Genomic DNA, 11,924 nt, shown 5'->3' with positions numbered 1-11,924 from the left:
CCAAACTCACAAGGGAACATAATCTTCGTATGACATCATTTGATTCTGTGAGGAAAACAAGAAACAGACTAGTGACTAAAGAGAGGTGTCATTTCTTTGAGAAGTTGAGAGTTGCACACATTCACTTATTATTTGATATTCAAAACTTTTGTGGTCAAAATGTTAGGTATCTTGTTATCCACATAAACTTCTTATTGTTAACCCTAATGGTTGCCAGCTAATGTTAATAGCCCTAACGAGTCCGACGGGTGGGAATGATGAGACAAAAATAAGTTGTAAAAATTCACAAAAATTAGAGCGGTAAATATCATCAGATTTACAAAAATATAGATTGATCGTCCTTTCTCACTCCATTTACCTACCCCATTCAATATATTTATTTTCCTCTTTACAATCCTAGAACTTCAAGCTGTAGAAAGCAACAGGATCACAAACAGCCCAAACACTGGGAATACTAATAATATATTAATGTAAGTTTCATCTTGGAAAATATTAATTAACAACTTGCTTTGAATCAGAATAAACAAGAGAGCTTATGTCCTCCCACCTTATGGTGCTTTGATCTGCCGAAGTACCTGTTTCTCCTAAAAACAAGTCGACGGCTTCGTCATGGAAATTCCTAAACCGTTGATGACTGATACTTGTGTTACGCAGTGGAGAGTTTGTGTTGGTGCTCAAGATTGAGTTCATGGAGAAACCTTCTCCTGATCCTAAGTAATTACTATTAAAGTCTAACAGAAGTTGAGAGAAGTAGAGATGATCAAAAGCGTTTGTTCTCTCTGGTTCTTGATCTTCGATCTTGACCATGTTCTTGATGATCTCTGGCTTAATATCTTCCTGGTCACCGAACGAGTTCATGACAAGAGTTGGTACTTGACCATCATTATGATGATGAAACGGAAGTTTCTGAAGCGGCCATGTGAACATTGTTTGGTCTTGTCTCATCATGAAAGTAGGTTGGATTTGTTGTTGTTGTCTCTTCAACATCACCATCATCTCTTGTTGCTCAATACAAGCTTCTTGAAGCTCCTTGCGTTGTTTTATAATAAGCTTCTTCTTTAGTCTCGTGTTCCAATAGTTTTTTATATCGTTGTCTGTTCGTCCCGGCAATTGAGCAGCGATTATAGACCACCTTCATAAAATTCATACATTATATAACATATTAATTAAGAGTTTCCACATAATATTAATGTATACGAATAGTTATAGTACCTGCTACCAATAGTAAGATAGAGGTTACAAATGACGTTTTCTTCAGCCTCGGAGAAGCCACCATGTTTGATATTTGGTCTCAAATAATTTAGCCACCTCAGCCTGCAACTCTTCCCACATCTCTTCAAACCTTAATCCATGTCTCAACCAAAAAAAAAAAAACAATATAGAAAAGGGCATCTTTAGATATCAAGTAATCTTCTTCATAGAGAGTTAAGAGATCAGAAAGATGATCACAATATCCACAATACCATTACGGTACCATAATACCTAACGCTTTCACATATTTCAAAACATATTTGAGGTTTGATTTAGAACGCTCTTTTTATAAACAAGAAAATAGTATATATGTATCTAGATGAAGAAAAGTAATTTGCTAATACCAATTTTGTGAGGCAAAGCAATCCAATTTCCTCCTGTGCCACTCGTTTCGATGTATGATTTTAGCTTTGCATCTTCCTCTGGAGACCAAGGCCCTTTCTTCACGTTCGCTTTGTCACAACATGGTGATCTTCCCATTCCTCTCCTGGTGAGAAGTATGCTTTCCTATTCTTGATATTAGTCTTGTTCTTGAATTATGGCTCTATTATCTCTCTGTAATCAAGATTTTTTATGTTGGTGAGAATGATGGTGTGGATGTGTGTGTTATGTGAAAGCAAAGAAGAACGAAAGGAGACTATATAATAGCTGGAGGAGATAGTACTGTCATGCGATGGTAGATCAAAAAGTCTTCCTAAGAAAAGATTTCAAAAAGTAGGAAACTTTTTCTAAAATTAAAAAATGAAAAAGTTACTTTGTGGAAATGAAAAAAATATAAAACCAATATATTAAATACTATACAACAGTAAAATAAATAAAATAAAAAAGGACAGAGAAGATAACGAAGACTACTGTACTCTTACATGAAGTTTCTCTATGTTTTTGTTTTTGAACATTTTCTCCAAGGCTGTAACTGGCTGGTATCTATAGAGTAAATTTTTACTCTGAATTATACACTCCCGTCCATATACAGCTAAACATTTATCAGTCATGTAAATTATCACAATGCAATATTTACTCTAAATATAGTAGATAAAATGAAAAAACAATCTGGAATTGTATCCTTGGATTTAAAAGAGAAATAATTTATTCTAATTTTCTTTCTTTTTTTCTTCCAGAGTCTTTCAATTTATTCTACTTTTCACCTTTTCATTTACTCCGTGTTATCCTGGAATTTACCAGCCACAAACTAAAGTTTTTTTTTGAAAATTTCTAAGTTTCTTTCTAATAATATGACTGTCTATAGATTTTCGTATATAGTACTTTACAGTAAATTTTTTATTGGAAATTCCTGAATTCTGTAGGTCCATAAATTCTTAGAACATTATTATTAGAGGGTTCTTAAGGTGTGGACCCTACCCTAAAAACCTCTCAATAATCACGTTGTTGCGAACGCATGGCGAACAGCAAAAGACTCAAATTGAGTATCTAAGCCATAAATCATTACTATTGGTTCACTTTATCAACTGGTTAAAATTTAATTTTAAAGAAAAAGAATCTCTAACCAATGAAAAGAAGACAAGTTAAGAAAATGAGGTTCTAATCGGTCCTAAAAACTTATAAGAAGAGATATTTTTTTTTTGTTTTGATAAACCCTATCGGCTGATCCGGTCGGTACTGGGAGAAACGCACTTTATGCTACAGAGTGGACTAGCCCGAAAGCGTACCACACTGTCTGACCCGAATTTGGAATACTTTCCGACTAATGCCAGAGGATGGACCAATCATCTGTTATGGCACACCATGTAAACCACTTGGACCGAAGCCCAAGCCCAAACTGGCCAAGTAGTGATAATTTAGTTCCCAGGGGGAATCGAACCCATGACTGATATGGATACACACCAAACCCCAAAAGATTGCCACTAAGCTACCGCCACTTGGTTATAAGAAGAGATACTTTTGTTTAGTGTCTTGTCGGCTTTTTCTTTTTTTTATAGTATAATAATGAAATGAGTAGGAACTCCTCGTGATCATCCCCCCTCTCTCTCGTTGGGGATTGTCTCACTAACCTCTGATAAACATGCATCTCCTAAGCAAAGTTCGAAATAGGGTGCATGGCACAATCTCTCTCTTTTTTATGACACTGTTTAAGAGTAAAAACCACTAAACGACCTGATAAATGTTAGGATGAAGTATTATGTAGGATGAAGTATTATGTATTGGATTTTTTTCAACTATGAAATTTATGAATTTTGCATCTGAAAATGAAAGGATACGTACCAAACATAGATTACTACTAATTATAAGAGTAAAAATTCGTTATGGTAGGTAAGAAAATTGCCTAACTGAAGAAATGTTATCTCGGATCCGGTAAACTAATCAAACCCAGTATATAATATATTTTTTTAAAAAGACTTCATAATAGTCAGAATTGGAGAAAAACGAAGCCAATGAAACTCACGGACTCTACCTTAGATATCCATTTATCGCATACATAGAAAAAAATTGGAAAAATGTGGTAAAGATGCGTTGTTTTCCGTGACCAAAAATTTTGAAATATTTTTAGGACAGCATGTAGAGTGAGTAATCTGCCTCTGAAAATTTGTAATCTGTCTCTAGAGTATGAGATTTTATAAACAACTCTTACGTTTGATAATAAAGGATCAGATGTAGATGCAAAGATCAAATGGACGTTCTGATACAGACGCAAGTACAACAGCGAATGAAGCAGAGTCTGCAACAGAGAAGTGTACGTGCGTATGAACAAGTCAAGATGAAGATTGTGACTTGAAGAATGGATTGCGGACCAAGGCGAAGTTAATACAAAGATATCTTGGGGAGCAAGCTCGAAGAGATTCACCTTGGAGAATGGAGATCTCACGATGGAAAGTTTTCTAAAAGGCTTTGGAGAGGTTTTAGGGAACTTGCCTTATTTGGGTAGATAGTGAATATTGGTAGATAGGTGTGGATAGCCGACTTGGTTGTATTGTATATATAGTCATACTCGACATGTGGATTAGGGTTGTCGAGAGAATTGTATTCTAAGCATAGGAGTGGAGTTCGCTAAGCTTGTAACCGAGTGAATAACACTAAAGGCTAAGGGATAGAGGTTCTAGAGATCTTGTATTCGATCTTAGGACGTGTGAGGCTAGGGGAGCAAGTCAAGAAGGGTCTTGATCTTGTTTGAGTTCTGTTTAAAGAGAGACTTGTAAGTTCGCTTTAAAAGAATACTAGTAATAACACATATCATTGTAGAGATATTCTCTGGTGTACTATGTGCTTTACTTTGTGGGTTAGTTCTTGCATTTACAAGTGGTATCAGAGCGGTCACCCGTTCGATTATATAACAGGTGAGATCCTGTGGAAGAAATGGAGAACTATCATGAGCTGGTGTCAAGCACAAGGGTGATGTTGGATGGATCCAACTACGGACTTTGGAAGTCACGGATGAGGTCTATCATTCGAGGGATTGATGCCATGGCGTGGAAGTCTGTGAAAACTGGATGGTCAGAACCAAAGGCCAAGGACGAGAATGGTGTTGAATCAAACAAAGAAGAAGAACTTTGGACAGAGACGGAACTCAAGATGGCGAAGTTCAACTCTAGAGCACTTTCAGCTATACATGCCAGTGTTACAAAGAAGCATTTTGAGTTGATTCAAGGATGTGAGACCGCCAAGGAAGCATAGGAAATACAGCAAAATCACTTCGAAGGAACTTCAAAAGTAAAGAGCTCACGACTGGATTATCTAGCATCCAAGTTTGAAAATCTCAAAATGGGAGAAAGTGAGTCAGTTGAAGAATTCAGTTCACAACTCAGTGGCATAGCTCTGGAATCCTTAATATTAGGAAAAAAAATACAAGGATAAGAAGCTGGTCAAGAAGTTCTTAAGGTGTCTACCATCTAAGTATACTGCGTACAAGGCAACTATGTCAGTCTCGCTGAATACAGATGAGATAAGCTATGATGAAGTAGTAGGGATGCTGAGAGCCCATGAAATGGAGATTGGCGGAGGAAAGAAAGGAAAGGGAGTCGCACTGGTATCACAAAAATTAGATGACAAAGAAGATGACGATGATCCAGTAAGCATGCTAGTTAGGCGTTTTGACAGAGTTCTTCGTAGAGCCGAATCAGGTCAGAGAAGAGGAAGTACATCACAACGTGCTGCAGAAGGTGAGAAACGAACATCTGAGTCAGAAAAGAACGATCGTAAACAGGAGGTTCAGTGTCATGAGTGTAAGGGGTATGGACATTACAAAACTAATTGTCCAACTGTCCGAAGGAGAGAAATCAAGTGCTACAAGTGCAAAGGAATTGAACACACTCAGCTGGAATGCGTCAATGATCAGAAGAGGAGACGTGAGAAGTCTATCATCAGAATTGATGAGATAGACTCAGAAGAAGATAGTGATGAAGAGGAGCTGGCTAACTTCGTAGCATTCATTGGCATCACAGTCAAGCGCAAATGGTGATGATGGAATTGGCTATCAAGAACTCTGTCAGACAGTAGTTCAGATTGGTAAGGAAAATCTATGTCTCAAAAAAGAGAAAAGCTGGTTGGAAGACACAGTGATAAATCTCAGAAAAGAACTCGATGATGAAAAAAAGAAGGGGGCAAATACCTCAGATCTGAAGAATGAGAATGAACGGCTTGTTATACAAATTGAAGTACTAGAGAAACAAGTGAAACGAGAAGGCCCGATCATCGGACTTAAATGCCAAGCTGGAACATCATTACAAGGCTGTCAGGATGCTCACTGGGTCAAAAGAACTTGATAAAATCTTGATTCTGGGAAGACAAGATCAGACTTCTCGAGGTTTAGGATACGCTGGGTATGGAAAGAGTGATTCAGAACCCATCAAATTTGTTCCAAGCTCAAACTCCGAACGAAAAATAACAAATGAAGGTACTACCTCAAAGACTGGTGCTGAGAAAGTTAAGAATCTCCAGAAGGGGTTACGATAAGAGACTCAACAGGAGAGACGTTGTTACTACTGTGGAAAACTGGGTCACATTAAGAAGAAATGCTATCACTATCGGGAAAAAGTAAATTAGTTGCTGAGACAAGGAATGTACTGGAGGAATGGATCTCGAAATCAAGTCTGGATCAGGAAATCTGACTTAGGACATACAACAGTGAAATCCACTCAACATCATATCTATAGAGGTCTGAGATGCAGCATGGCACTTGTATCAGAAGCAGTGGCATTAGTATCCAAAGATGAAAATCCATGGTACTTCGACAGCGGGTGTTCTCGTCATATGACAGGAGCACGCAAGAATCTCAGAGATATAAAGCTGTTGAAAGGAGGAAGAGTTACATTTGGAGATGGAAGCCAAAGAGCGATCAAAGGCAAAGGAAAGACCGTCGAAACCAGACCGCCTCTGAAGGATGTGTTCTTAGTCAAGGGACTAAAAGGAACCTAATTAGCATTAGTCAACTATGTGATGAAGGGTTGATGGTTCAATTCACAAGCAGAGAGTGCAAAGCTGTGAATGTGGAGAACAAAGTCATGCTACATGGGGTATGATCTGCTAACAATTGCTATGTATGGCAGAATGTACAACAGTGTTTTGTTGCACATGATGAAACAAGTCTGTGGCATCAAAGACTTGGTCACATGAATATGAGGCATATGACGGACATCATCAAGAAAGGTGCAGTCAGAGGCATTTCTCAGCTGGAAGAAACGGAGAAGACAGTATGCGGACCGGGCAATCAAGGAAAACATGTCAAAGTCCTACACAAGATGATTCAAGATGTTGAGTCAAAGGATATGCTTGAAATGATACACATGGATCTGATGGGTTCTATGCAGACAGAGAACATAGCAGGGAAGAGGTATGTTCTAGTTCTAGTCGATGATTACTCAAGGTTCACATGGGTCAGATTCATTCGTGAAAAGTCTGATACACTTCAAGTTACAAATGGGAAGAGGAGACTAAAGCAGATTCGCAGTGATCATGGGGGAGAATTCCAGAATGAAGCCAAGAGTAACTTTTGTGGCCAACACGGAATAGTTCAGCAATTTGCTGCACCAAGAACTCCTCAACAAAATGGAGTGGTAGAAAGGAAGAATCGCACACTTCAGGAGATGGCGAGAGCTATGATGCATGGTAACAATGTGAAGCAGAGGTTCTGGACGGAGGCTATTAGCACCGCATGCTACATCATAAATCGTGTATATGTCAAAAGAGGAACTACCAAGACTCCGTATGAACTATGGAAAGGCAAAACACCAAATCTCAGCTACTTTCACATTTTTGGGTGTAAGTGTTACATTATGAATGACAAAGAGCATATTGGCAAGTTTGATGCAAGAAGCGACGAATGCATGTTCTTAGGTTACTCAGCGAACATCACAGCATTCAGAGTCTTCAACTTGAGGTCTCTGATGATCATGGAGTCGGTAAATGTCGTGTTCGATGATGTCACAGCAGTGAAATGGGAAAACGATGAGGAACAGAAGATGGATACACCATCGGATGCATCAAAGGATCCATCAACTGAATCAACGAACGACACATCAACACCTTCAGAGTTGACTCAGGAGAAGAGCACTCCAAATGTTCACAGAAATCACTCATCTAGTGATGTTATTGGGAACGTGAATGAAGGAGAAGAACAAGAGGTGTGAAGATCAACTTCAGAGAAATGGTTCAGTCAGCATTCTTTGTCTCAAATATTGAGCCGAAAGACCACACCGAAGCACTTTCGGATGAGTTCTGGATCCAAGCCATGCAGGAGGAACTGGAACAGTTCATCAGAAATGATGTATAAGAGTTGGTGAAAAAGCCATCTGATGGACACATAGTTGGGACTAAGTGGATCTTCAAGACCAAGATTGATGAGAATGGAATTGTGGTCATAAACAAAGCAAGATTAGTGTCTCAGTGGTATTCGCAAATCGAGGGAGTTGATTTTGAGAAAAACATTTGCTACAGTGCTAGATTGGAGTCTATCGGACTGTTCATTGGAATAGCGTGCATCATGAACTTCACAGTGTACCAAATGGATGTTAAGAGTGCATTTCTGAATGGGGTACTATCTGAAGAAGTATATGTGCATCAGCCAAAGGGTTTTGAAGATGCAACTAATCATGAGTATGTGTACAAACTCAACAAAGCTCTATACGGGTTGAAGCAAGCACCTCAAGCATGGTATGAAAGGCTGACAAACTTTCCGGTTGACAAAGGCTACATCAGAGGAAATGTCGACAAAACACTGTTTGTGCTGAAGAATAAAACAGGGATGCTGGTGGTTCAGATCTATGTTGACGACATTATTTTTGGAGGAACATCTAAACAACTTGTAGATGGTTTCACTCGAGATATGACCAAAGAGTTTGAAATGAGCATGGTGGGGGAGTTGAAATATTTCCTCGGGTTACAAATATAGTAGACAGAGGAAGGTGTGTTCATCTCGCAAAGTACCTATGCAAAAGCACTACTGAAAAGATTTCAACTAGATCACTGCAAGGAGGCAAAAACTCCGATGAGCTCTACAAACAAAAGCTGCAAAGATGAGGAGGGTGAACCAGTTGACACGAAGCTGTATAGAGGAATGATCGGAAGCTTACTCTACCTGGCGGCGAGTCGACCAGATCTAAGTCTAAGTGTGGGGATATGTGTTAGATATCAAGCAGAACCAAAGAAGTCTCATCTGAAGGCAACTAAGAGAATCATTCGATATGTCAAAGGCACGGTTAACCTTGGGATCTACTACTCAAAGGGATCAAATGGAAATCTTGCTGGATACTGGGATGCAGACATGGCTGGAAGTGCAGACGATCGGAAGAGTACCAGTGGGGGGTGTTTCTTTCTCGGAAACAACTTGGTTGCATAGTTGAGCAAGAAGCAGAACACTGTATCATTGTCTACCGCAGAGGCATAATACATTGTTATGGGGAGTTGCTGCACGCAGCTGATGTGGATGAAGCAAATGTCTGATGACTATGGCATGGATACATGATCATTCCTGGTTTATTGTGACAACAAGAGTGCAATCGACATATCAAAGAACCCAGTGCAACACTCAAGGACCAAGCACATTGACATTAGACATCACTTCATCAGGGAACTAGTCGATGAACAACATGTAGTGATTGAACACGTTGTCACAGAATTACAACTAGCTGATCTTTTCACTAAACCTTTAGATCTTAACCGTTTTGTTCCTCTTCGAAACGCCATTGGGGTTTGTGAGATGTAACAAGTTTGTGTAAGTGTACAGGGGATGAGGAAAGGGATGATGCAGAGGCGCCCAATGTTCAGATTGTGTCTTACATCAGAAGCAAGTAGTGGAAAAGAGCTGCCAAATATGCCGTCATGATCTCAAAATTCGCATCGAGAGAGCAATCAAGTAACAAGGGGAAGAAGATGTTTTGTGTTTCCCATCATCAAAAAGGGAGCACAAGAAAACTCTTAGAAAAGAAAAGAGGAAAAGAAAAGAAAAGAAGTAACAACCCCTAGCTCTCTCATGACGAATAAAGGTTGAAAACTGAGCCAGGACATGATAAAGTCATATTTGTGCGAAAGCTAGACATGAAATAAGCCTGATGATCAAATGATGATCTAGTAGAGCAGAAGGGTGCATCTATAGCAGAAGCTATGTCAGCCTCTGGATCACTCGACGAACAGTTGTCAACAGGAAAAGGTAAAACAAAAATCCTTTTGTACTTAAAGAATTGAAAATTAACCTGTGTGACACGTGTTCTCTCATTGCTTGCGTTTTTAATGTAATAAATGTTATTTTGTCTAAGTGGTTGTGTCAGCAAAAATCATTGAGTAAATGTTACCAGTCTATGTCATCTTGTGTCATAGTGGAACAGTGAAGATTCAGCCTAATCAAGTCTTGAGTGGGCAATACGTGTCGACATCAGTGGAAAAGAAAGAAAGATCGTGTGAGCCTAAATGGAAGATTTCAAATTTTTGAAATTTGAAAAACTTCCATTTTAGAGAGAGTGGGAGATATGGCGAATATCTAGGAGATCATGGGGTAATGCACCAAAAAGGAAATGATTACTCCTTGATAAACCCTAGACGCCAACTTATCTCTCTTACAATTCTCTTTGCTCTCAAAGATAAAAAATCTCAGAAGAAAGAAAGCTATCTCTCTCTCTCACGAAATCATGTCGATGAACAAAAGCACCTCTGCCGCCGGTAAAGCTTCAAACCCACCATTGAATCTCGTTGACTACTCTGATGATGAGGAACAAACGACGCCACAACAAAGCCAGACATCTCAACCCATGTCCGAAGATCTTCATACTGCAGCTGAACAACTAGATTCTGAGTCAGATGCCGAGTCAGAACCTGTGGGATCAACAAGGAAGAAGAATGTGAAGGAGGGAAGAAGCAAACAATCCTCCGAAGGGATCCCAGAGGAAGCTGATGCAACTAAGGCTTGCAAAGAAAATTAAGGAAAAGCGATCGAAGTCTCTTCAGGTGAATCTGAGGAAGAAGAAGACGCGGAGAACACTGACTCAGACGAAGTTGAGGATGTTTATGCTGAAAACGTGGAACCACCAATCAGTGTTAAGGAGAAAGAGAAAAAGAGGAAAGCTCCATCATCAGCAACCCAGAGCAATCCTGTGAGAAAATTGACCAGGAAAACCTTTGCCTCAGGAATCAAATCTCAAGCGAAGGCTAAAACAACTTCAGGTGCAGCATCATCTGAGAAAATCAAGAGAGGATCAACTAGTGCAGAACGTCTCGCAAAGCAAAGGTATGCAAGTTTTGCCTCTAGAGAGATTATTCCATAACGTTAAGTGGATCTAAACTCAGAAGACAGATGGGGCTATCTGAGTATAATCAAGAAAGGGAGACTTGAGAAGACTGTCACGGGCCTAGGAGGCTACATTCCAGAGATCGTGAAGGAATTATATGCAGCCCTGCGACCAGAGGATCAGAAGTCATAGTAACAGTACGAGGGCAGAAGTATGAATTCTCTCCGACTATGATTGATCAATACTTCGATGTATCACCACTTGAAGGAGAGGAGGTAGAAGTGGAGGCAACCATGGATGAAGTCAATAGTGACGAGCTTGCTGACTTCCTGACCGAGGGAACACGGGAGATGAAAAACCTCACGACAAGCTCCTTGTCTCCGTGTAAAGCTGCGCTACTGGTTCTTGCAGCATACAACTGGGTACCTTCGTCTAACAAGAATGCGGTGTCCATCGATCATGCGAAACTCGTCTATAAGATGTTTCATGGAGTCTGTGTTGACATAGAAGTGTTGGTCTACAATCAAGTTCTTAATCTCGGAGTCATTCAAAAAGAGGGAGAAAAGAAGGACACGAGGTGGTTGATATTTCCACGTACCATCTATGGTGTGCTTCAGATGTAGCACATGGTGCAGCGAAAACCAAGAGAGAAACTTGTGCCTGTGGTTCCATATAAGAAGGACCCTCGTCTGGGAGAATAATATCTCAAGAATCAAAAGGAAGCACGAGAGGCTGAGAAGAAGGCTCAGAGGCAGGCCAAAAAGAAAGGAAAATCTGCATCAACATCAACTCCAGCACCTCCTTCTAGACCACCTCCAAGCACTCCTCGTCCTGAAAGAACTGATCCTTCTGGATATTTGCCACCAAGACAGTCTCCGTGGTCTGCTGGAAAGTTCCAGATCATTCACCTCGGATCCATTGCAGCTCCAGGAAAACCGATAGATGCTGAAGAGGCAAAGCCGGCTCTAGATACGACATCCGCAGCAATTCAACATCTTGCAACTG

The 11,924-nt window shown here is 39.8% G+C and overlaps 2 protein-coding genes across 2 annotated transcripts; one reads left to right on the top strand and one right to left on the bottom strand.

Annotated features, from left to right (window-relative positions):
• Positions 1–319: 319 nt before the first annotated feature.
• On the bottom strand, positions 320–1,855 carry LOC106310589 (transcription factor RAX3). The gene is made up of 3 exons (XM_013747818.1): positions 1,596–1,855; positions 1,213–1,342; positions 320–1,132 (listed from the first exon to the last, which is right to left on the bottom strand). Exons 1-3 carry the CDS (start codon positions 1,729–1,731, stop codon positions 493–495), a joined length of 906 nt encoding a protein of 301 aa, XP_013603272.1. The 5' UTR covers positions 1,732–1,855; the 3' UTR covers positions 320–492.
• Positions 1,856–8,686: 6,831 nt separating this feature from the next.
• LOC106309043 (uncharacterized mitochondrial protein AtMg00810-like) lies at positions 8,687–9,492 on the top strand. Its single transcript, XM_013746125.1, has 2 exons — positions 8,687–8,990; positions 9,425–9,492. Exons 1-2 carry the CDS (start codon positions 8,687–8,689, stop codon positions 9,490–9,492), a joined length of 372 nt encoding a protein of 123 aa, XP_013601579.1.
• Positions 9,493–11,924: the final 2,432 nt, after the last annotated feature.

The sequence above is a fragment of the Brassica oleracea genome, chromosome C8 (assembly GCF_000695525.1).
Source record: "Brassica oleracea var. oleracea cultivar TO1000 chromosome C8, BOL, whole genome shotgun sequence".
In the NCBI taxonomy this organism is placed as follows: domain Eukaryota; kingdom Viridiplantae; phylum Streptophyta; class Magnoliopsida; order Brassicales; family Brassicaceae; genus Brassica; species Brassica oleracea.
This window is presented reverse-complemented; position numbering and strand designations above follow the sequence as displayed.